This window comes from Nuphar pumila, chromosome 6 (assembly GCF_984573655.1).
Source record: "Nuphar pumila chromosome 6, dmNupPumi1.hap1.1, whole genome shotgun sequence".
Classification (NCBI taxonomy): Eukaryota; Viridiplantae; Streptophyta; class Magnoliopsida; order Nymphaeales; family Nymphaeaceae; genus Nuphar; species Nuphar pumila.
In genome coordinates, this window is record NC_143254.1 from 110,770,310 (window position 1) to 110,793,887 (window position 23,578).

The 23,578-nt window shown below is 40.0% G+C and overlaps 2 protein-coding genes and 1 pseudogene across 2 annotated transcripts; 2 read left to right on the forward strand and 1 right to left on the reverse strand.

The window, feature by feature from the left end:
• Positions 1 to 3,295: 3,295 nt before the first annotated feature.
• LOC149835702 (transmembrane 9 superfamily member 11 pseudogene) lies at positions 3,296 to 4,125 on the forward strand (annotated as a pseudogene).
• LOC149835703 (sugar transporter ERD6-like 16) lies at positions 4,026 to 16,572 on the reverse strand. The gene is made up of 16 exons (XM_090010632.1): positions 16,501 to 16,572; positions 15,883 to 15,948; positions 13,066 to 13,131; positions 11,594 to 11,669; positions 10,691 to 10,755; positions 10,506 to 10,598; positions 10,098 to 10,178; positions 9,922 to 10,006; positions 9,164 to 9,210; positions 9,000 to 9,062; positions 8,840 to 8,899; positions 8,297 to 8,350; positions 8,129 to 8,188; positions 7,882 to 7,996; positions 7,090 to 7,193; positions 4,026 to 4,464 (listed from the first exon to the last, which is right to left on the reverse strand). Exons 1-16 carry the CDS (start codon positions 16,555 to 16,557, stop codon positions 4,153 to 4,155), a joined length of 1,404 nt encoding a protein of 467 aa, XP_089866758.1. The 5' UTR covers positions 16,558 to 16,572; the 3' UTR covers positions 4,026 to 4,152.
• A 914-nt stretch (positions 16,573 to 17,486) lies between these two features.
• Positions 17,487 to 23,335, forward strand: LOC149835704 (pectinesterase QRT1-like). Its single transcript, XM_090009637.1, has 6 exons — positions 17,487 to 17,724; positions 20,119 to 20,344; positions 20,731 to 20,917; positions 21,342 to 21,530; positions 22,609 to 22,844; positions 23,188 to 23,335. Exons 1-6 carry the CDS (start codon positions 17,487 to 17,489, stop codon positions 23,333 to 23,335), a joined length of 1,224 nt encoding a protein of 407 aa, XP_089865763.1.
• Positions 23,336 to 23,578: the final 243 nt, after the last annotated feature.

The following is a 23,578-nucleotide window of genomic DNA, read 5'->3' on the forward strand; positions in this document are numbered from 1 at the left end:
AACAGAGAGGCCATGGAGGTGGAACAGAGTGAAGCCATCTCTCTCTCTAGAGTCTATATCTGTATCAGTGTATAGAGATTAATGGGGGGGAGGGGATTGGCTGATCAGGGGAGAATGATGGGGTGAGAGTGGTGGATCAGCAACCGCCGTTCACTTTTGGATTGAAGAAGAACCTCAACATTCACATTTTTGCTGTGATGGTGTGATTTGATTTGAAACCACACATTTAATGTGAGATTCAAATCTCACAGATTGGAGAGAAACCAAATCATATTTGATTCACCAAAGGGGCTCTGCTTGTCTGGTAGGAGCAGCTAGTGCAAGTCACCTTGTGTTGGGATGTTGCAGGTTCAAAACCCAACGGTAGTGTGTAACATCTTTCCTTTCAAAAAAAAAAATCATATTTAAGGAGTTTTCTCACACCATTCGTCTTTTTTTTTTTTGTTTGGTTGAGCATGAGATTTGGGGGCCATGTGAGGATCACTCTCTCATTCAAATGAGAGAATGATTCTCACGTGCACAATGAATAATAAATAACAACAACAACTACGCCTTCATCCCAAAACAATTGGGGTCGGCGATATGAACCAACAAAGAAAATCATTCTGGGTCTTCCACATGAATCCTTCTCCTCCAATCATTTTTATCCAATGTCATGTCCTCGGTGAGGTTCAAAGCATTCATATCCTTTCCTATCATCTCCATCCAAGTCTTCCTAAGCCTACCTCGACCTCTTTTAACTAATATATTTTTTCATTTCTCCATCATCCTTTTAATTGAAGCATCATTAGGCTTTCGCCGAATATGTCCAAATCACCGTAAACGATTCTCTTTCATCTTATTTTCAATAGATACAACGCCTACCTTCTTACGTATCTCCTCGTTTCAAATCTTATCTTTTATTGTATTTTCACACATACATCTAAGCATAGTCATCTCAGCTACACTCATCAATGAATAATAAATGGCAGGCCAAAATTAAGGTAGTACATTTCAACAACCTTCCTAATTGTTGAAAGAGTGCCATCAATCTACTAAATCGGTGGTTGAAATTGGTAGTCCTTGTGTAAGGCTTCTTAAGAAGGGGTGACTGCTCAATGATAACATCGTTGGATGGTATTATCATATTAATATGAGAGAGTAAAGATCGGATGAGATTCATCCTATAATCAATCCTAGTTGTTCCAGTAAAGGTTAGGATTGGTTCACATTTTCACCTGGATATAGACTCAGTCTAATTGCATCAGTTGGACGTCCAGGATGGCCATAGAGTTCTTTGCATCATATGTCCAAAGATAAGATCCTCTGCATATGTCAAAAGATAGGATCCTTTTTTATTATGAGATGCATGGTGATGATAATCAACGGGTGGCACTATAATGGATGATCATGATAGTGTCGAGAAGATAACTATATACATGATATTGGTGGCACCATAGTGACAAAAGTTAAAAGAGGCGCCTAACCCCAGCTTGCCTAGCTTAAAAAAAAAAACTAAAAACGGAAAAATATCAGCAGCCAAAAAAGCTTGAGAGAAATAATTTTTTTTGAAAACTAGGGTTTTTTTACAAAACATTGATAATAAAAAATATAAAAATTAACTTTTTATAAAAAAATACAAATAAAAATGTTTAATAACAGATGGGTTTTATAATAAATAGCTAATAAAACATAAATATTGTGCAAAATGTAATATTTATGTTTCTATGAAAAAAATCACGATATTTGAAAATACCATGAAAAAATAAGGTGTAAAACTTTTAGATAATTTTTTGTTTGCGGGGTTTTTCATAAATCTTGCGATATTTGTCACAATTGGCGACGGCGATGAAGATAACGAGCTGTCCAAGTGCTCCGCACATTATTACTACTGGTAGAGTTCTTTTTCTAGTTTTGGTATCCCTTAAAATCGGAACCGAACCTGACGGTTTTAGTCTTAGATCCATGTTTGATGGATCTGTCTAATGCATCTCAAAGCCCGGTTACTTTGTTCCGAAATTTTGTTGGGCTTGGTAAATTTTTTTGATGAGGAGAACTGGATCACTTAATGGGTCGATCTCACTGCAAATCTGTCAGCCACTTGATCTGCACGGAGTGCTGTGAACTAGAAGAACGTCGCAAACTTTACTATTGTAATTTTGTCGTTAAGAGAAAACAAATTGTAATCAATTTAAATTGAATAACTTTTTGAGAACATCCTGGCAAAATGTAGGCCCTGATGTAATTCTTTTCTTTTATAAGGAGACAAAACCATAAAGTAATTAACTATATTTTTGAAAATTTTGTGCTTGTATCAAGTTTTTGTCATTTAAAAAGAGATCAAAGATATTTTGAAAATATCACTGCCATCGTAAATATTATATGAAGCGGATGCAGAACATGTGGACTGAGGAAAGAGTTGCTCATCCGAGGTACATTGTCTCCACAGGACCACACCTCTCTCTCTCTCTCTCTCAATGTTGTCAAAATCAGTCTGAATCGGATTGATTTGAATTTGCCCAATAATCGATGCAAAAGAGGCTGATTAAGTTCACTTCAATTTATTATTTTAATATCTTTTAAGGGAGTTAAAATTTAGAAACATTTCTGCTTTTAATGACATGTGTCATCTGATTGATTTGCTGAGATTTTTTTTATTAAAAAATCGACTCACTTAATAAATTGATTTTTTTAGTATTTATATAAAAACCACTATCAAAATCAAAGACCGAATCACCTTGACTCTGCCTGCCGTACTTACTGTTGCATTTCTGACAATAAAATTTTTTTTTTTGACAAAGAAAGTTGACGTTAGGCAGACCCTACCAGTTATACAACCATACCATTTGGGGTTCGAACTTGCAACGTCTCAACACAAGGTGACGTGCACTAACTGCTCCTGCTAGACCAAACATTGCTTTGTCCAAACGGTGAAATGGGGCCGTTACTAACTACTTACTAGAGCTGCCGGACTAGTTTCTTTCTTACCATGTCGGTGACTAGTGAGAGACCAAAGCCAAACTCGGTAAATTTTTGGTTCTTGGGAGACTTCGCTATTTCCACGCTTGGAAAAATAATAAATTGTGGAAGTTGAAAATTTCTTTCCCACGACGTCAACATGGGAGACTCACAAAGGCCATCCCTCCCACCCTCACCCCTCGTTTCTTTCTTTCTCCGTTGCGAATTCCTCTCTCTCTCTCTCTCTCTCTCTCATGCTTTAGTTTCACGGAGATGTGTTGCCCTTCAGATCTGTAGGGCACTGTTTCTTCTTCACCTGGTCCAATTGATTCTTGTCGAGAGAGAGAGAGAGAGAGATATGGGTTCCGTTTCTCCCAAGTTTGGGATATGGGTTTTGTGTCTCTGCTTGATAGGTTGGTCTGGGGAGAGTTTCTATCTTCCTGGGAGTTATCCTCAAAAGTACTTGACCGGCGATCTGCTATGGGTCAAGGTGAATTCGCTCACCTCTGTGGAGACAGAGATGCCCTTCGGCTACTACAGCCTCCCTTTCTGCAAGCCCGTTGATGGGGTGAAGGACAGCAGAGAGAATCTTGGGGAGCTGCTGATGGGCGACAGGATCGAGAGTTCCCCTTACAGGTTCAAGATGAACCGCAACGAGACGGAGATCTTCCTCTGCAGCACGGGACCGCTGAAGGCGGAGCAGGTGAAGATCTTGAACCGCAGAATCAACGAGCTCTACCAGGTAAATCTCATCCTCGAAAACCTTCCTGCTATAAGGTACGCCAAGAAGGGTGGTGCCGCCTTCAGATGGACCGGTTACCCAGTGGGATACAAATTCAAGGGCAAGTATTACGTCTTCAATCACCTGAAGTTCAAGGTTTTGATTCATAAGTATGAAGATCCGAGCGTGGCTCGCGTTATGGGCACCGGGGATGCAATCGAGATGCTACCCACCACTACCGATTCAGAAAGGGATGCTAACAATTCTGTGTCTTCTGGGTACATGGTTGTTGGGTTTGAGGTAGTCCCCTGTAGCTACCAGCATAACGCAAAAGCAGCCAAGATAGCGAAAGCTTATTACGACAAGCTCCCTTACTCTGTAAATTGTGATCCCTCCGTACTCGCCATGACTGTGAAGAAAGGCCAGCCCATCTTGTTCTCTTATGAGGTTGCTTTCGTTGAGAGTGATATCAAGTGGCCGTCCAGATGGGATGCCTATCTCAAGATGGAAGGAGCCAGAGTCCATTGGTTCTCCATCCTCAATTCCTTGATGGTCGTCACCTTCCTCGCCGGAATCGTGTTCGTAATCTTCCTGAGGACGGTTCGCCGAGATCTGGCGAGATACGAGGAGCTCGACAAGGAAGCGCAGGCGCAGATGAACGAGGAGCTCTCCGGTTGGAAGCTCGTAGTCGGGGATGTCTTCCGGGCGCCTTCGCAGCCGCAGCTCTTGTGCGTCTTGGTGGGAGATGGTGTGCAGATACTCGGAATGGGTGTCGTGACCATCTTCTTCGCCGCGTTCGGATTCATGTCGCCGGCTTCGCGCGGGACCTTGATCACAGGCATGCTGTTCTTCTACCTTGTTCTTGGAACTGCTGGTGGTTATGTAGCAGTGAGGCTGTGGCGAACCATCAACGTGGGGAACCACAAGGGCTGGATGTCTATTTCCTGGGGTGTTGCTTGCTTCTTTCCTGGCAATTCTTTACCTGGGCTACTCGCTTTTCATGGTTCTAGCTATCATGCTTGCTGCAGGAACTGTTGGCTTCCTTTCATCGTTTTGGTTCGTCCATTTCCTTTTCTCCTCTGTCAAACTCGACTGAGATCAAATTTGGTCCAAACACCAACCTCCCTGCTATTGTTATGCTTGAAACGAGATTAAGAATTCCTCTCAACTTTTGTTTTGTTTTTTGTTGCATTTAGAGTTCTGTTGTTCGTTGGCAGATTAGCAAGTCATGTTTCTGCTGCTGGTAGGTTATAGCACAAGAATGGTCATTGGAGGTTCCCTTTTTATATAGTTGAAAACACGATTCTTCTGTTTTCTTTTTTCCTCTCCCTCTGTGTAGGGTGTAGGAGTGGTTTTGCTGAATGTCATACTTTTGAATCAATTTGTTGTTGAAGAGAATCATACACCATTCAGTAACTCAAATTGAATTTTCAGTATAACATTGTTCCTTTCATGGTTCCTATGAATTAGAGGCCAATTGCAAAAAAAATCCGTCCTTTTCTTTTTTAGTTGTTTGTTCATGTGCTTCAATTTGTGAAAAGCATGAGGTTTTAGACTTGGAAAAGATGACCTGTATTTTAGTTCTGAAGTATGGAGAAGATAATTACCTTTTTCTGATCGATAAGGCAATTCTTCCGACAGCATCTATTCTGTTATATTTGCGTGGATTTCATAATCAGCTGTGTGGATTATGTTACACAAAATTTTAGAAAAAGTTTGCAGTTGTCATAATTTTAGAGCAGCACATGTAATTGTATTGATCCAACAACAAAAGTCGGTGTTAAAAGTCAGAGATGCAATTTGAAAGTGAAAGCTCTAGAAAATTTCAGTTTCTATGCTGATTTACTCCGTTCGTCTGTGAACCATTAAGCCCAATAGTTTCTATGTCTTGACAAGGGAGCAGGGGAACTTATGGGGTTTACAAATTTTCAATTACAGAAGTATTGTATAAGAGCATTTCCCTAGCAGGAAGTTTCCACAACGAAGGAACACAAATGGAAAAGAATACAAATTAGAAAATACTAATGAAGATGATATTTCCATTAAAGCCCAATCAGAAAATTATAGGCCAAATTAATTGCTCTGAATTTCTAAAGACGGCCGGTATGCACGCAGTCTAGCACCATTAGTAGTGTGATCTAGAATAAACTTAGTTACCTAATTGAAGATTTGGCCGCACACAGTCACAAACTTAGTAAGGCTCTGCATCGAGATGGAAACACCATTTCCATTTGTTACCAAAATAAGGTTTTGTCAAATGTGGTGTTGAGAATGGAGTTGCCAAAAATATCCTCGTGTGAATGGTGTTGAAATGTCTATTCTCGGTGCAATGTTTTGGCAACACCACCATGAAAGTGACAATCTTTTGGCCGCTAGACTAAGATTATCTTGTGTTCATCTTATGGAAGTGACAATCTTGTGGCCACTAGACACTTTGCAGGTTGGGGTCCATGTGGCTTAGGCACTGTCTAGGCACCAGATCCCTAGAATGTGCACTACAACTTTCTAGATAGTTGTAAGAGTTGGATACTGGGGGTGTGTCTCTTTTGCCACAAGGCTTATGCAAATGTGAAACTACCCTGTTGGGCAGGGGAGGAGCAGAGTTACTAGAAGCCTCTTAAGTAGGTCGGAAGCGTCGTAGAAATTTGCTTCAAAAACACAATACTCCTCACTTCCAAAAGTTCATGAAAATTTTGATTGTTCCACGTTTCTATTATGCTTTTCACACATTATTCAGGCTTTCTATATGTTTTTCTCACATTTTTTTAATGTTTTTCATGTGCTTTCTTTCACTCTTTCACTCACTTTCCATGTGTTTTATTTAAATTGGTAACCAACAAAAATATTTTTTTTCTACTGAAATCAAATAATCAATTTTAGTTTAGTTTTTATTTGCTTCTTGTTTGATTCCTTTTTAGTTTTTCTTGCTTCTACTTCCTAGTCTAGCAACCTTGGGAAGGAGTACTCGTGGAGTTTTACACTGTAGACACTGACCTGATCTGCAATCAACATGACAACTCTCAGCCCGTAATGATTCCAACCATAGGGTGGTTTATCGGAAAATAAAAAATACCATCATTAATTTGTCAACAAAAAAAACTTTTCATACATTTAGAAACTCGCATGTCCCTTCGCTATACTTTGGACATGGAGCTTACAGCCTTCCCTGCCTTCTAGTATGACATTCATATATAAATTTAGGGATGCCTCTGGTTAAGTGCCACCAGTGTTATTAGAGACGAATGAGTAGGCACACTTGAAGAAAAGCTAATCCATAAATATTAATATATAAGCTAATCAATCTAAGATGTGCGTCCAAGAAGTTGCAGGGAAGTCCCTCACTGCACTATCATCCACCAGTGGCCAACACCCTACCATGAATTCTATGCAATGTTGCTGTTGTCTGCACTGAAGAAGCCAAGCGAGGCCATGGAAGCTTGAATCTCTTCAAGAGTTCTCGCTCTGGTTTCTGGAACCAAATTCCACACAAACAGTATGGCTGCTCCACTTATTGCAGAGAACATGTAGAAGGTACCTGTGAAAGTTTAATTTTGACAAAATGTGATAAACACCTGCACTTTTTCTTCAAATGAAATCGGCATGCATATAGTAAACAGCTCCTAGCTTACACACATGCAACAAACATGATAAAGATGCTGTTGCTGGACCATCTTCAGAAGACCGACGTAGAGAAGGCCTGATCAGGCTCTATCACATTGCACAAAAGCAAACCCTCCGTCTGTTTTGACACAGCCTTTGCAATAGCAATGTGCCACTGCACTCGACCACCCTCCATCTGTTCTGACACAAAGGAGGATCGGGTGCAATGTAATTGCACACTTGAAGTGTGCTGCTGCACTTGATCACACACCATCCTCTGTTGGGCCCCACAGTTTGACAGGCTGTATCGCAAAGTTGGCACTTAAAGTGTGCAATCACATTGCACTTGATCTGCCCTCTTATGATACAGCCTATGCAATAGCAATATGCCCCTACATCATCAGCACATGGGCCTTACGCATTACAGGCTAATACAGCGTCGAACTGCTATTGCATAAGCTGTGTAACAACAAATGAAGGGCGGTCAGGTGCAGCGGCACAATGCATTTGTGCAATGTGATTGCACCTGATCTGTACTCATAGTTGAATAGCTGCACTAGTAGTGGAGCATAACTTTTTTCTCAAGTTAAAAAAACACTGTAAAAAAAAGGAAAAAATCTTACCGGCTGCACTCCAACTTTCTAGATAGTTGTAAGTGTAAGTAACAGCCCAAGAACCGAACCAGTTCACCAATGTCACCAGGCTCCCAGCCATGCCCTTTATGTTGATGGGAAATATCTGCGAAGCATGCACAGATTTCTTTCATAAAGCTCAGAACAATCATTCATTCAGTTTGTAAAGACTACCTCAAGATTGTCCCTTTTCTCTTATTTTGAAAAGAGATGATAGCTCAAATTAAAGTTTTCTCACCTCAGACATCATTACCCATGGTATGGCGCCCATGCCTAACGAGTAGAAAGATACAAACACCTGAGATTGCAACATGGATCAAGGAGTACAAAAAGAAGGTCAGGATCAGGAAATACCATTGTTCAGATGCCAATTTATACGAGCTTGTAAGGTAAGTAAATTAAATACCAGTATGCCGGTCAAATTTATGGCTGGAACGGCCTTCGTTAGCCAGTGATGAGCCTACATCACAAGGGAAACTCGCAAAATGAGTAAAGAATCAGAGTTTAGGAATGATCCAATCCCCTCTCAAAGTGCTTGTATAATGGCAGTTGATAGGACGGACCAAACTCGCCCCGGGGTGCCCAAGTGGTTAGGGCGATTCTTGGAAAGGTGGTGAACCCCATCTTGCCCAAGATCGACTCCCCCGGGATCAGACAAGCTGCTTGTGTGGTGGGTGTTCTTTGCAAGCAAGGTCACAACTTCGAAACCCATGGGTGGCATTCCTTGCCGCAAGGTCGAAGCTGGGTGTACGGTGGGCAGGCGGACCTTAAGGGTTTTACCAACAGGAGGCCAGCCAATTAAGGTGTGGTCGATGATGGGGTGTTTTTTCCACTTGAATTATCCAAAAAAAAAAGTGCACTGTCCCGGGGTTTACTATCTAGGAGGGGAGGCCCATTAAATGACTTTCTTGTCATTCATCCACTAGCTTAAATATTCTTGTATATATACCTTAAAGAGAAAAGATGTTCCAGCTATAAAGCATCCCAAGCAAGTCCCAGCAGCTGCAACCTGAAACATCATCATATTTGAAATACACACGCAAGAAATTTAAAAAACAATGTTTCTAGCTAGCTAGAGAAAAGAAGAGAGGAAACGTTTACTTATATACCATTAGGAGGGGTTTCCTTCCTGATTTGTCCAATAAAATTGCTCCTAGTAAGGTTATAGGCACCTGTAGAAATTAAGGAGGATACCAGTTAAACTTGTTACTTTAAATGGAGTTAAAGGCGTTGATATGGGAATAGAAGCATGTTGAAGTAGCAAAACTGGCACCTGAATGACAGCCACTGCGATGCTCCCAACCTTACCAGAAGAAAAACCTGGCAATGTAAAAGAATTAGTCTTTGAAAAATGAAAAAAAAGGTTGTAGAATTGGGTCAGTTAGCAGGGACACTAGTTGACTAGGCAAGTCAGACGTCCCCATATGGGTCAATTAGGTCTACAAGCCTGAGCACAGAGTGAGTCCAACCTAGCCTTTTGAGTGAAACCATAGTTGCAATGACACTCAATACACCCTAGTGCATCATGTATGGCTTTGAAACTTAGACTCTGAAGCCATAAACAGAAGTATCACATGTTTAAGAAACTTGTGTCAATTACTTGAGAAACGCATACCATCTTTACATGGAAACACATTTTTATTACATTATAAATGAGTATCGATTTTGTTTCTATTAGCATTTCTACATATAAACAGCAATTTCATTTTATAAAAACACTTTTTTTAAGAGTTTTAAATGTTATAATTTGTGGAAAAGATTACTATGCAATAATGATTGATTTAAATATTATGCTTAACTATTTTAATTTATAAGTATCGTTATAAAAATATATACTTCGCATAGACTTTTTAGAAACTAGCACCAACTCTTTTAGAAATCGTATCTAGAAAGTCATATCGATATTTTTCAGAACCATATTAATATGCATTTCAAATAAAAATGTATCTGAAATTTTTTAAGCCCTCACGTACCCGTACCTGTTTCTGGCAACTATGAGTGAAACATATGGGGTTAGCCTTTACGACTGACCTGCCGAGACAAAAATATCGCTAGCGTAGAACACGATCGCATTAGCTCCTCCAAATTGTTGGAACAGCATCAGGCCAACTCCCACCTGAACGTGAAACGATTTATTAATTAGAGACAGAACTTAGATAGTTTGTTTCATAGAAAGAGCAATTAGGTATCGATATTTAGATACTTACAATGATCGAGTGAGCATATTTCTTTTGAAACAGATCCGTTATTCTTGATTTTGGAAGGAATGCTTGGAGTTCTGTATAATCCTGCTCGTTGAACAGTGGTATTACAGTGATTAGCATCATGTCAATATGCCTTCTTCAACATATTTGCTCTAAACGAGTTCTCGAGTCTCAAGTCTCAAGTCTGGATTTAATTCACACAGATACACGAGGGTAGATCAAGTGCAATAATCCCATTGCACACTTTGAGTGTGCCGCTGCACCTGACTGCCCTTCATCTGTTGTTGGGCCCCATAGCTCACAGGCTGTGTCCCAAAGATGGAGGGTGGTTAGGTGCAGCAACACACTCACAGTGTGCAATGTGATTTCACCTGATCCGCCCTCCAGATACACAGGGATGAGTCTGTGAACCTGAATTTCTGCCGCTTCCTGAGAAATATCAGCATCCTTTCCTCTGAGTCTCTGGAGTTGTGTTTCAAAGTCTTTTTTGTTGCCGATCTTTGCCTGCAAGGGAGGAGGCATTTGTCACTAGGTACGTACCATCTTTGCTCACACACATGTAATCTGCTCTACATGGTTTGAGCCATCAAACTAACCAGCCATCTTGGAGACTCCGGAATGAAGAAGAGGCCTATGAGCTGAATGATGCACGGAATGATTCCTGCAAGTAGAAAGGACTCAATCGTCAAGTCTCTGGTTAGAATATATATACATGTGCGCGTGAAAATCATCTATTTTTCAGTTCTATTTCCTCCTTGCAATCATCTGCAAGATATTCCTAAATTATGGTGGTGTATATGTACATTCATGATACGCCCGTGTGCACACACATACAAACACATACAGTCCTTGCAGAAAGATATGAATATGTTGGACACATAGGGCCTGTTTAAAAATGACTACTTTTCTCGCAATTCAGTTCTACTCATCCTCTATGTCATCTCCTATCATCCTGAAGTCCTTTTCAGTGCAAGTTGTTTTGATTGAATCTGATTGATTAGATGGATTCAGCATGGTTGATTTAATAGGAATCAACCTTTGCATTGTATTTTTTGATGAAAAATATGATTTTTCAATAACTATTTTGTGTTTTTGAGCAGTTGATTTTTTTATAACAAAAAATTCTGCACACATATCCAGCAATTCAAATGTTGATTTTCACTAAATGAACGATCCCATTTGATCAAAACAACTTGCATCAATGAAATCTCAATGAGGGTATGACGATCCGGATGACTTTAGGGATGAGTGGAACTGAAGCGGCTTTCCCACGAGCATGAAGTGACCAGCCCCGTGAGAAGCACGGGTCCACATGCCACCTACATGGAAGCGCAATGGACCCCACATTCTTTCATGTGGCTCAGCCATTTCATAGGAAATGGCTTCCCTTTAACCAAACAGGACAATTCTTTATGCTTTTTCAGACCCTGCCCTTTTCAAATGAAAGGGGTTCCCTCCCATCCCGCGTAACACATATCTTAAAAGCAGTGGAGACTCACCAGTTAGTGCCAACATACGCCAAGTGACGAATTGCCCCAAAAGATAGGCGATTGATGAGCCTAGCGCTACCATTAGCTGCAAGGTTTGCAAGATCAGATTCAGGCCTGTGTTCATTTTATGGTGCGGGGTGTGCTCGTGTAGACATTAACCAACTAAGGCTTTGCACGGGTCAGGCCTGAGTTGGATCCAAATTTTTTCTCAATTAGCATATATATATATATATATATATATATATATTAGGCTCCATTTCTCATTATGCCTCATTCTGCCCCCATAGGTTTTAAGTGTTTTATGATATATATCTGAACCGTTAGATGTGTTAAGCATGCACGATTTAGTGAGAATTGACTCTTCCATCATGTTTTTTTTATGAAAAATCATATTTTTTTGAGTTAAGAAAAACTGATACCTTCGTAGCCATTGATTTTGGATCACGGCAAGAACCTGTATACAGGTCAGATTCGGGCAATCTAAAATCCGGTTCCGATTAAACAAAACCTATAGATCACACACACACACACACACACACATATATATATATATATATATATATATATATATATATATATATATATATATATAATGTTTTGTTAAGAAATAGGTTTTTGATTTTTTTATTAGCATGAATATTTAATTAGGTTTTAAGTTTTTTGTGTTTTTTTTAATTAACATTTTGTTTTTTTCAATGAGTTGAATATTTAATTAGGTATTTCTGTTTTTTAATCACCATTAAACATGATTCCACATGCGTGCTTTTAGTTAGAAATTTAAGTTTTTTTGTTATCAAATAGCTATAAATGAGTGATGCTCGTTAGGATTTAAGGTTTTGATTTGGTTTTTTATAAAATGACAAATGTTTTTATCATTTCAAGGTTTTTTTTTTTTTTTCAATGGTAATTAGACATGAATCCTTGAATAAATAATAATAAATGCTTGATTTTAGTTAAAATATCCATGGTTTTGTTTTTTAATCAATTAATATAAATACATAATTATGATATTTGTAAGAATTAATGTTTTTTGTAAAATCTATGCTTTAGAATAATTGAGTTTTTTGGAAAATATTGTTAGTATAGCTTATTAGAATTTACTTTTCCTTTTCACCATATCTTCATGTTCATCTCAGTTTAAATTCTTGGCCCAGACCATATATATATATATATATATATATATATATATATATATATAAGAGAGAGAGAGAGGGAGAGAGAGTCATGAAACTTTTGATTGGCAAACAGGAGAATAATTAAGAAACGTAGAGTAAGGCATGTCATTCATGTAGAATTAAGAATTAGGGAGCTCTTGACTGATCTCTTTATGTTCCACCAATCAATCACATGACAGCATTGCATGGGTTACACAGCAACAGATTGCAGGCACTCACATGGAAAGCAGTCATGTGATTGACTGTGTTCTCCCTGTATCCCCTCACTGTAAAGAACCTCAGTGTTTTAGTAAATCGATGTCGTACCTGATTGGCTGTGGTGAGTCCTCCTCTCAACTCTTTGGGAGCTATTTCTGCTACATACACGGGTACCTGTCAAGTCACGTTTTATTTTAACGAGGAGGCATGCTATGTTGTCCAATGCATGCCATGCCCATATAACAGGAGTAGGGAGCCAGTCCTTTGACATAAGATAGGTTTCATCCTACATTCAATCGAATCAATAAATAGGATTGGTCTCATTTTCACTTGGATGCGGACCAAGCCTAGCCGCCTAGATGTTTTAGTTGGATGGCTAGGATCTGACATAAGATGCAACCCATCCTATGTCAAAAGACTGGACGCTTTTTTATATAATAGTAGGTTAATTTTAACTTAACACCATGCATGCATGCATAAGTTGTCTCTTGGATAGGACCCACAATTTTTTTGAGGGCCGTTCAAATTTTAGATGAGCAGCATCTACACTTCAAAAAATGAAGGGCTGAAAAAAAAATGTTCTGGCTGCCATTCATCACATCGGACTGAGACTGACTAACGGCATCTAATTGCACTCTCGAAAATAGTAGTGGTAGAAGTTATGTGAATGCTTAATATTGTCAGTATCGGTATCGGCCTTGCCAACGATTCAGCTGAATCAGCCCCGATACAGATTCTCAAGTCAATCGTTCTGAATCGGCTAAAAAATAATTAAAAAAATATTATGTGTCAATCAGAACATGATACGTTTTAAACCCATTAAAATAATACAACAACAACAACAACAACTACGCCTTCATCCCAAAACAATTGGGGTCGGCGATATGAACCAAAAAAGAAGATCATTCTGGGTCTTCCACATGAATCCTTCTCCTCCAATCATTTCTATCCAATGCCATGTCCTCGGTGAGGTTCAAAGCATTCATATCCTTTCCTATCACTTCCATCCATGTCTTCATAGGCCTACCCCGACCTCTTTTAACTAATATATTTTCCCATTTCTCCATCCTTCTAACTGGAGCATCATTAGGCCTTCACCGAATATGTCCAAACCACCGTAAATGATTCTCTCTCATCTTATTTTCAATGGGTGCAACGCCTACCTTCTTACGTATCTCCTTGTTCTGAATCTTATCTTTTATTGTATTTCCACACATCCATCTCAGCATACGCACCTCAGCTACACTCATTTTTTGAATATGATGTCTCTTGGCAGCCCAACATTCCGTACCATATAGTAAAGTGGGCCTAATAGTCATCTTATAAAACTTTCTCTTCAACCGCAATGGCATTCTACGATCGCACAATACTCCAGTTGCACTTTTCCATTTCATCCACCCAACCTTTATCCTATGATTTACATCTCCATCAATTTCTCCATACTTTTGAATGATAGATCCCAAATATTTGAAATAATCATCCACTGGTATTTCTTGCTCACCAAGCTTCACTACACTCCCATCACTACTTCGTTGCTTACTAAACCGACATTCCATGTATTCTGTCTTACTCTTACTCAACTTAAAACCTCTTGCTTCCAAAGTCTGTCTTCATAATTCTAACTTAGCATTAACCCCAGCTCTAGACTCATCAATCAAAACAATATCATCAGCAAACAACATACACCACGGCACATTTTCTTGAATTGATCTCGTAAGTTGATCCATCATTATAACAAATAGGAAAGGGCTTAAAGCAGATCTTTGATGTAACCCAACCGTTATAGAAAAATTGGTTGTCATCCCTCCACAAGTGCCGACATTGGTTACTACTTCTTCATACATATCCTTAATTATACTAATGTACTTGAGAGAAACACCTTTCTTCATCATTGTCCACCAAAGAACTAAACAAAATAAAAAAAAAATATTTTAAACATTTTTTATATTTATTAAAAATAGACGATTCAGATTAGTATCTTATTGATTTTCTGCAGATACATACTGACAACATTGCGCGTACCAACTTTTCTACCAAACATTCCAAGTGGGGTACCAACTCTTCCTGAATCCCGAGTCCAGACTAATGCTTTTCCAAGCTGAGCACGTGCTTGCCCTTTTGGGAAAGAAAAGGGGTCCGTCGATATTTTTGTCTTTTTAAAACGTTTAAGTGATTCTCAGCAAGTCCTTATTTGGCAATTGTGAAAAAAAAACTAGGGCTGTATCAAGAATTCCAAAAAACGAGACGTCCGATTTTTTTATCATTTTACATTAAAAAATTATGAATCTTAGTCAAAACTCAGGTCAGGTCCGGGTCTGATATGAAGTTTCACAAACCATACCCGACTCCATATATTCATCTGGCCCTTCTGGTTCAACTCTGATTCTAATCCGACCTTCTTATTTATCACCAAACCCTGACCCTATAGGGTTTGGTACGTGTCGAGTTTGAGCCAAACCCAACCCATTGACATCCCTGACTATAAGGTATGAGGGCCGGTGGGCTACTTAGGGTTTCTTCATAAGAAGGCTGACCCATTAAAATGATCCGTGTCTCAAGGAAGGTTCTTCATCGTGAACAAAAAAAAGATAAAAATATAATTCGCTTTCTGTGCATACTGATGGCCGTTGAATCATTAACTCACCTTACAGAGAATCACTGTTGGAAAAGAAAATCAGGTGCGATGTGATTGCAGGTTTTTAGTGTGATGCTGCTGCAAATCACCACCATCCGCCGTTGGGAACCCACAGCTGATAGGCTGCATCCCAAAAATGGAGGGCGATTAGGTGCAGTAGCACACTGAAGGTGTGCAATCACATTGCACCTGATCTTCCCTCCTTGTTGGAGCTCATTGTACGTGGTTGGTTTGGTTTGAGCTCTCTCTTCACATACACACACGGACAGGAAATAGAAAACAAACATTACCACGTAGGAGAAGATGCCCACTCCGAATCCCCCAGCTAATCGTCCAAGGTCAAGGGCCCACGCAGCCTGCTCAAAAGGGAAACAAATCCATTTAGTTAAAAAGGCAAAAGATTGCTTCCTCTAGCAGAGGATATATCCAATGGTTGTTGGATATTTTGGATCGAATCTAACCCTACGTGTGACCCGGTTTGACTCTAATGAAGGTATTAGTGAGACGTGAATGTGAAAAGGTTCACATTTAATATAGCATGTAAAGGGTTCACCATGCATGAATGTCATGTAACCCCTATACTCTCATTTCACTATAAATTGAGGCTTGAGCTCATTGTATTTGTGGGTGTCAATAGGTTAAGGAGAATGCCAAACATCTGCACTTCATTTCATCCCTGACATCTACTGGTATGTATTGTTGCTTTCATATTCCGATTCTATTTTAAAGAACGCCAACAATGATGCCTCACTTTACAAAGTACTGGGGCCACACAACACAAAAAAAATTGCTAATATGTGTAGCACTTTATGTGGCCCGAGTAAGTACTTTCTCCGATCGTCATAGCGATTTCCATTATGGTGGTGACCAATTTTTATGAAGTAAACCAAAAGCAAGAGGAGGAAAACCTTAGCCAGTGCGATGGTGATCCATCCGACGATGCAGAAGACAGCAGATGTTCTCATCGCCCCTATCCGGCCGAGGTGATCGGCAATTCTTCCGCTCGTTATAGCACCGACCATCCCACCCACCGTTAATATGGAACCGAAAACAGAGTACTGTTGGTTCAGCCACACACAAGAAACAAGCAACAAAATTATGGGCTCAAGTCAGTTAATGCAAGCTTTGAGAAAGGTGGGTTGGTTGGTAAGGTTAGTTGGCGCGGGTGATCGTACCTGAGACTTACTAAGATGGAGATCACTGATGATGGTTTCTTCAGTCGGAGAGGAATATCCCACCTGAAACCAGTAACAAATTGAGATCGTTAGAGAGACCAAGAAGATAGCAAGTGCATTCTCATCTTTCTGATAACGAAGTTCTCTCCACTGAAGCGGGTAATCTCCGGGTGGAGACACTGACACCCAAGCCCCAAGCCCTTACGAAGCACACCAGTTAAAGGCAGCTAAGATGTCAGCACCTTCTCCCCAGGCCTGATGCCACTCAGGCGACCGGGGCAGGTGTCCCAGCTTTGCCTTAAACTTAAACTCAGAGTTTTGGTGCAAGAGACCACTTAAAGAAGAGGTTGGAGGATCGAAAACCGGAGGCCGTCTATACTCACGGAAATTCCATATTCGAAGGCACCGCAAACAGCCACGAACGTGCCGAGCAGAACCATCTTGATGGATTGCCTGTCCTGAGGAAGAAGAAGGGTTGTTGCAATCTCTGAGCTCATCTCTGTGTGTGCGTGTTCAAGTTGAGGGAGCTTATCTCTGTGTTTATGTAGAGAGGTTGATAGAAGAGAGAGAGCGACAAAGACGAGACATGTAGAAGGGGAGGTGTGAGAAGGAGGCACACGTTGATGATCATACGAGCGGAAGATGAAAAGAAGGGAAGTTGGAGGCGTCGGTTAAGGATCATCTCATGGAACTCTGCCAACTTCTTTCAGTCAATGAGGATGTCACCTCAACCTCAAGGACCGGAAGATGGCAGCTGCCCACTGTCCCCTTTTGGTGTTGGGCTGACAGATGGATGCGGTTTTGACTTGTCGCCAAGGAATAATAAACCCACGGCGTTCCTTGGCCTATCTCAGCCGTTCGATTTGTCTTGGGGGGTACATATACAGAGGGTTGGGACCAGGTCAGATGCTGTACCACCGTTTATCCATGTGATCTACGGCATCCAGAGCACCATCAGTTTGCTTTTGTTTTAAACCTTTCAGTCTTTGCACTGTAAATAGAGATGTCAATGGGTACTAAGAAACCGACTTAATCGGATCTGACCTAATTGGATTCATATTATATTTTTTTCTCAAAAAAGGCATCGGGGCACAGTTAATGACTATTGAAAATTGTCGGGCTGATTGGCCCTGACTCAACTAGGAGAGGGGATCTAAGGAGCGCTTAAGTTAACCGGCTATACTTGACACAGCCAATCATATATATATATATATATATATATATATATATATATATATATATATATATATATATATATATGTTGATGTTGGGCTCCTTGTAACGTTGTCATGTGAATGGCGAGGGACACGTAGCGGGTTACTTAACTGATCCCTAGACTCCCCTCAACTACTAAACTGGTCCCAATGGCCCATGACCAACCAGCATTTAAACCAACCAAATTCACCAAACTGCTACCAAACACCTTCATTATTGTTTCATTTTTCCATTTTTTAGTTTTTCTCATAGTTTATATTAGAGACTCTATAAACTATAGCAAAGACTGGCATACAAGGGCTTCACTCATCTGGTAGGAGTGACTTGTAAATGTCACCAAGTTGACATGATGTGACAAGCAGGGATGGCAGTGGTCCGGGGCGGGGGATAAGGTCTCCACCCCTGTGCCATCTCAAAATCTGAACCTCCATCCCTACCTCCTTCCCCGCACGGGGATGGATTTTAATCTACACCCCCGCTTTCATCCCCGTTTCAAGTCTTCCATCCCGGATCCAAACGGGGGCGAGGTGGGGCGGGGCCCCATTTTCCCTCATTCTATAGTCATCCCTTGAAGCATTGGGGACGGGACGGGACGGGGTGGGGTGGGGCAAGGCGGGGATTGTGATGGGGACAGGGCGGGGGAAAGCGTAAGTCCAACCCTGCCTCCATCCCCGCACCGGAATAGATTTTAACCTTCATCCCCACCTCCATCCCGGTTTTATGCCCTTCATCCCCGGTCCAAATGGGGCGAGGCCAGGAGGGGCTCGGTTGTCTCCAATGCCATCCCTAGTCACAAGTTATAACCTCATAGGTGGCGTCCCTTGCTGCAAGGTCAAAGTTGAGTGTACTCCTCGGTGGACAGGGGGACCTCAATACCAACATGAGGCCAACCAATGTGTGGTCAGTGATTTTGGGGGAAGGAGGGCAAAGTACGATCAGTGATTTCAGGGTGAGGGTGGTTTTCACTTGGATTATCAAAAACAAAGCAAAGAAATATATAGTTGATCGAAATGTGAGCGAACCAGGAGTAAAATCCTGGATAATAGGTTACGATCATTCTTTGAATTTCAGTTCGAACCCTAGGTCTCTCAGTCGTGCCTGTAAAGGCATCGGGTCTAGATCAAGCACGTCAAGTCCGATTTTGGTTGCACTTAGTCCTTAATGGAGACCAGTGCTGCTCACAACTCAATTTCATATGGTTTGACCTAGGTCTAATTATATTGATGTTATCTCAAATATATTTTACTTTCAATTTGATTAAGAATGGATTTAACTTAAAACCTAACCAACTCATTTGTATGGCAGCAAAAAGATCAAGATATAGTCTAGAACAGTAGTTTTTTAATAAGAAAGTTTTTCAAAGTTTACAAGGAACAAGAGGGAGTTGTAAGCCTCTGTGAGAGAAAGATGCGTTTTTTTTCCGGACAAACGGAATGATGGTTAATTAATTAAGCAAAAATCAATTTGGTTACGTTGAAAGATTATTAAAAAACGTGGCAAACTAAAGTTAATGTCTCCCTTTAATTAGGGATGTTATCTTACCAAAACCAGTTGCATTTATTAGGATTTGGTAAGCCAAAATCATGTCAGACATATATAGTCAGATGTGTGGTTTTGATTTTTTTTGCTACCGAAATTAATTAACTGATATCCGGATTTAATGGATATCCAAATCCGATTACATGTAAAAAACCATATGTGGTATTAGATTTTCACGATCATCAGAATTCGAATTGGCCAACATCCGATTAGTTGGATATATATGGTACCAGCCACATCCGAACCGTGTACATCCCTACCTTCAGATAGATAGACCAAAAAGAAACAAAAAAAAAAAAGAGGATAAAACATTTCATCCAACAGTTACACATGAAGGAAGTCCAAACGATCAATTTAGAGATTAAATTTTAGTTACTACGTACCATTAAGTTTCAAGCTAATAATTTTCTATCAAAACCTCTTCCTCTAATTAATTTCTCATTAAGTGTCAAGGTCATGACTTGTAAAATGGAAACCCCTCGGTTGCAATGCTTCCGGGTCGAAAGCGATGCATGAGAAAAGAAGAAGGAAAAGATATGGGCCCTTTCTTCTTATCAAAAGTATCCTTAGTGGTGGTGGTGCTGATTACTATTTTAGGTGCCTGCTGTGTTAACACCCAAGAAACCAGCATTACATGGGCAGATTTGAGTGTTAGGAGGGCGAGGGCGAGGGAGTTGGAGTTGAACCAAGGAGCTCAGTTTAGAGTGATTGTGGTGGCAAAAGATGGGTCTGGCAATTCCACCACTGTACAAGGTGGTGTTGATCTGGTACCACATGGAAATAAGGAGAGAGTGCTACTTGTCATACTTCCCGGATTTTATAGGTAAAAAACTAGTGTATGCATACTTCACCATTTTCACGTTGCTTTATTTGATGTTCTTTTGATTTTACTATTCGAGAAAACCACATCTGAGATGGAAGACTGGCTCATCCTGCCATACCTCCCAGAGGCATAAAACTCAAAAGTCTAGGATCCTCACCCTCAGGGCCTGTATATACTGGACGTACTCCAGCTTAGTGATGACTGCAGGAATAATCGAACCTCTACTGTCCGTCTAATGGCCGGAGCCCCACCCCCACTTCGCCGATGGGGCTATATTGCTTTATTTGGTGTTGGAAGTGCATGCTATGTTCTTGCTACGTTTTTATGCATTGACAATGAAAATTGTTTTCTTTTTTGTTTTGTTTCTTTTTTTAATTAATTTGCAGAGAGAAGGTGCTTGTTCCCTACACGAAACCTTATATTTCTTTTATTGGGAATCAGAGAAAAGAAACAGTGATCACATGGAACTCTACGGCTTCAGATGTGATCAGTGGAACGAGTGTTGGAACGATGGGGTCTGCTTCAGTTGCCATAGAATCTGACTATTTTTGCGCCACAGGGATAACATTCCAAGTAAATCCATCCCCACACCACCTCTCTGTCCTTTTTCCCAACGTTCTAATTACCTTTAATTGATTTTTTTTTTATATTTATCAAGGAGAAACCCAATGTTGTTAAAATGGATTCACTAGGTGAACCGTTTTCTTAAAATAAACCCTCAAACTCAATCCAGTGAATCGGCAATTTTTTACCATCCAGATTTTTTAACCTTTTAAAAAATAAAATTGAAATGAAAACTTAAAACCAAATGTTGTCAGTATCGGTATCGTTTGGCCAAAGATTAAGATGAATCGACCCATATCAGTTCTCAATTGAATTGTTCTGAATCGGTTAAAAAATAATTAAAAAATATTTTGCATCAATCAGCTTCACTACTAAAAAGAAAAAGAAAAAGTCTAATATATATATAGTTGCATTTGTGGTTGTGGAACTGTAGAATTCTCGAATTTCAGGAAAGCAAGCAGTAGCGTTGAGAATTTCAGGAGATAAGGCAATGTTCTACAGATGCAACTTCTTGGGTTCACAGGACACGCTGTTTGATCAAACTGGAAGGCATTACTTCTTTGAATGCTACATAGAAGGAACCGTTGATTTCATATTTGGCAATGCAAAGTCACTCTATGAGGTAAAGAGCTACCTAACAAGTGCTACCCTTAGATATGACTGTCCAAGGTACGTACCTTGGATGCCGTCCATCATGAAAATGAACACTTCCCAAAAAATGTTTCATCTTTTAGACGAATTTCAGCCGTCCATTTTTCTGCGATTCATGCAACTCATGTAGAAAGTGGATAGCATAAAAAATTGTTGTAGGCACATCTAGGGAGGTACCATCTTATTCCATGGCTTGTGAGTACCTTTCATTTTCTAAATAGATGGCATCCAAGGTGCCTTGGACAAGTCCCAAGTGGGGTTGGCATAGTGGGGATGGGCCTTGGCTATCATGTGAGTGGTTAAGGTTCAATCCATGTGGGCGTCACCTCCCTGCGCAAGCCGATGCCTAGGGATGCCAACCAGTCAGATTTAGGCATTAATTACTGAATCCGACTTAATTGGATCTCACTTAATCAGATTCGGATGGAAAAAGATAGAACTGAATCTAGATCTGATTAGCCCAAAATCCGATATTTACACTTAATCATATTTGGATCTTAGTTGGATTCAGCTTTTAATTGGATTCAGATTCAGATTCGGATTTCAATGAAAAATTAATGCCTAGAATCTAAATCCAATTAAAAATCATATCCAGATTTAGCTACTGAATCCGACTTCGGATTCGGATTCTAGTCATATATTATGTTACATCCGACTTGTTGACATCCCTACCGATACCCATCATAGGCCCTGGGGGCGAGGGTCCTAGCCACCAAGTTTCCCCTCGGGGAGGAAGAGGGTCTATCTATGATCTACCTGTTCCCAGGCCTTGAATTTGTTCGTGTAACTAAATAAATAAAAAAAGGTGTCTTGGACATGATCCTCTCTGCAGGAAAAGGGAACCCAATTTTGATCAAATCAACATCCTGATGCACGTTTTGCAACACACGTGCACACACACACACTGACACACACATATGCTTTCAGCATGCATTAGATAACAAGATAATCAAGTCCGTTTGTTCTTGATGTTAAATGTCTCACCAATATATTTTAGAACGACTTTCTTGGTTTATCATCTACTAACTGAGGCAGCTCCTACCAAACAGGATTGTGCTATTAATGTCACGGCTAAAAGCTATGGTGCAATAGCAGCTTCACATAGGAATTCAACCTTGCAGAATTCTGGGTTTTCGTTTGTGAATTGTTACGTGGAAGGGTCAGGAAAAGCATACCTGGGTAGAGCTTGGGGAAGATATGCAACAATCGTTTACTCTTTTTGTACTTTTGCAGATGTCATAACTCCCATAGGATGGGATGATTGGCATGACTCTTCAAGGAGAGGGTAAGTCTCTCTCTCTCTCTCTCTCTCTCTCTCTCTCTCTCTCTCTCTCTCTCTATATATATATATATATATATATATATATATATATATATATATATATATATATATATATATATATATATATATATATCCAACATTGATCTGGGATTATTAGCTGGCCAAAAAAATAACCCTTTAACGCATGCCGGGCGCTGATCGCCCACAGGTTCAAGTAACACTTGATGAAAACCTCATCCACTGTTACACTCATCCCTCTATGTATATAAGTGTGTGTGTGTGTGTGTGCAATTTGCAATTCTTTCTTTTTACAATTGAGAGATTTTAGGGTGCATCTATTTTGCAGGACAACTTGTTTTGCTGAGTATAATTGCAATGGATTGGGAGCTAATCAGACTGGGAGAGTGACCTGGGAAAGGACCATGACTGATGAAGAAGCCAAACAATTTATCACTGTTGATTATATTGATGGAAATCTATGGCTAAATTTGTAAATTCCTTTTTCATTTTCTTTTATTAGGATTGCAATCCAAATATCCCTCAACACTAAAAAATAAATTGCAGACATTTTTTTTTGAAAGGTCACATAAACAAGCAAATTGGCTTGAATCGATCAATTCGTATCAAATTGGCCAAAAATCAATTCAATTAAGGAGCTGATTTAGCCCGCTTATAAAATCAGCCGATTCAATCCTTCACCTCAATTGGGTAGAATCAGCACAATTCAAACTAGGGTT

Coding starts and splice junctions, on each gene's coding strand:
- LOC149835703 (XM_090010632.1), bottom strand. CDS start 16,557: ATGAGAACATCTGCTGTCTTCTGCATCGTCGGATGGATCACCATCGCA. Junction 15,949..16,500: donor TCACCATCGCACTGGCTAAG/GTTTTCCTCCTC, acceptor CCTTTTGAGCAG/GCTGCGTGGGCCCTTGACCT. Junction 8,189..8,296: donor TAAATTTGACCGGCATACTG/GTATTTAATTTA, acceptor TTGCAATCTCAG/GTGTTTGTATCTTTCTACTC.
- LOC149835704 (XM_090009637.1), top strand. CDS start 17,487: ATGTCACCTCAACCTCAAGGACCGGAAGATGGCAGCTGCCCACTGTCC. Junction 17,725..20,118: donor CGGCATCCAGAGCACCATCA/GTTTGCTTTTGT, acceptor TTACTATTTTAG/GTGCCTGCTGTGTTAACACC. Junction 20,345..20,730: donor ATACTTCCCGGATTTTATAG/GTAAAAAACTAG, acceptor ATTAATTTGCAG/AGAGAAGGTGCTTGTTCCCT.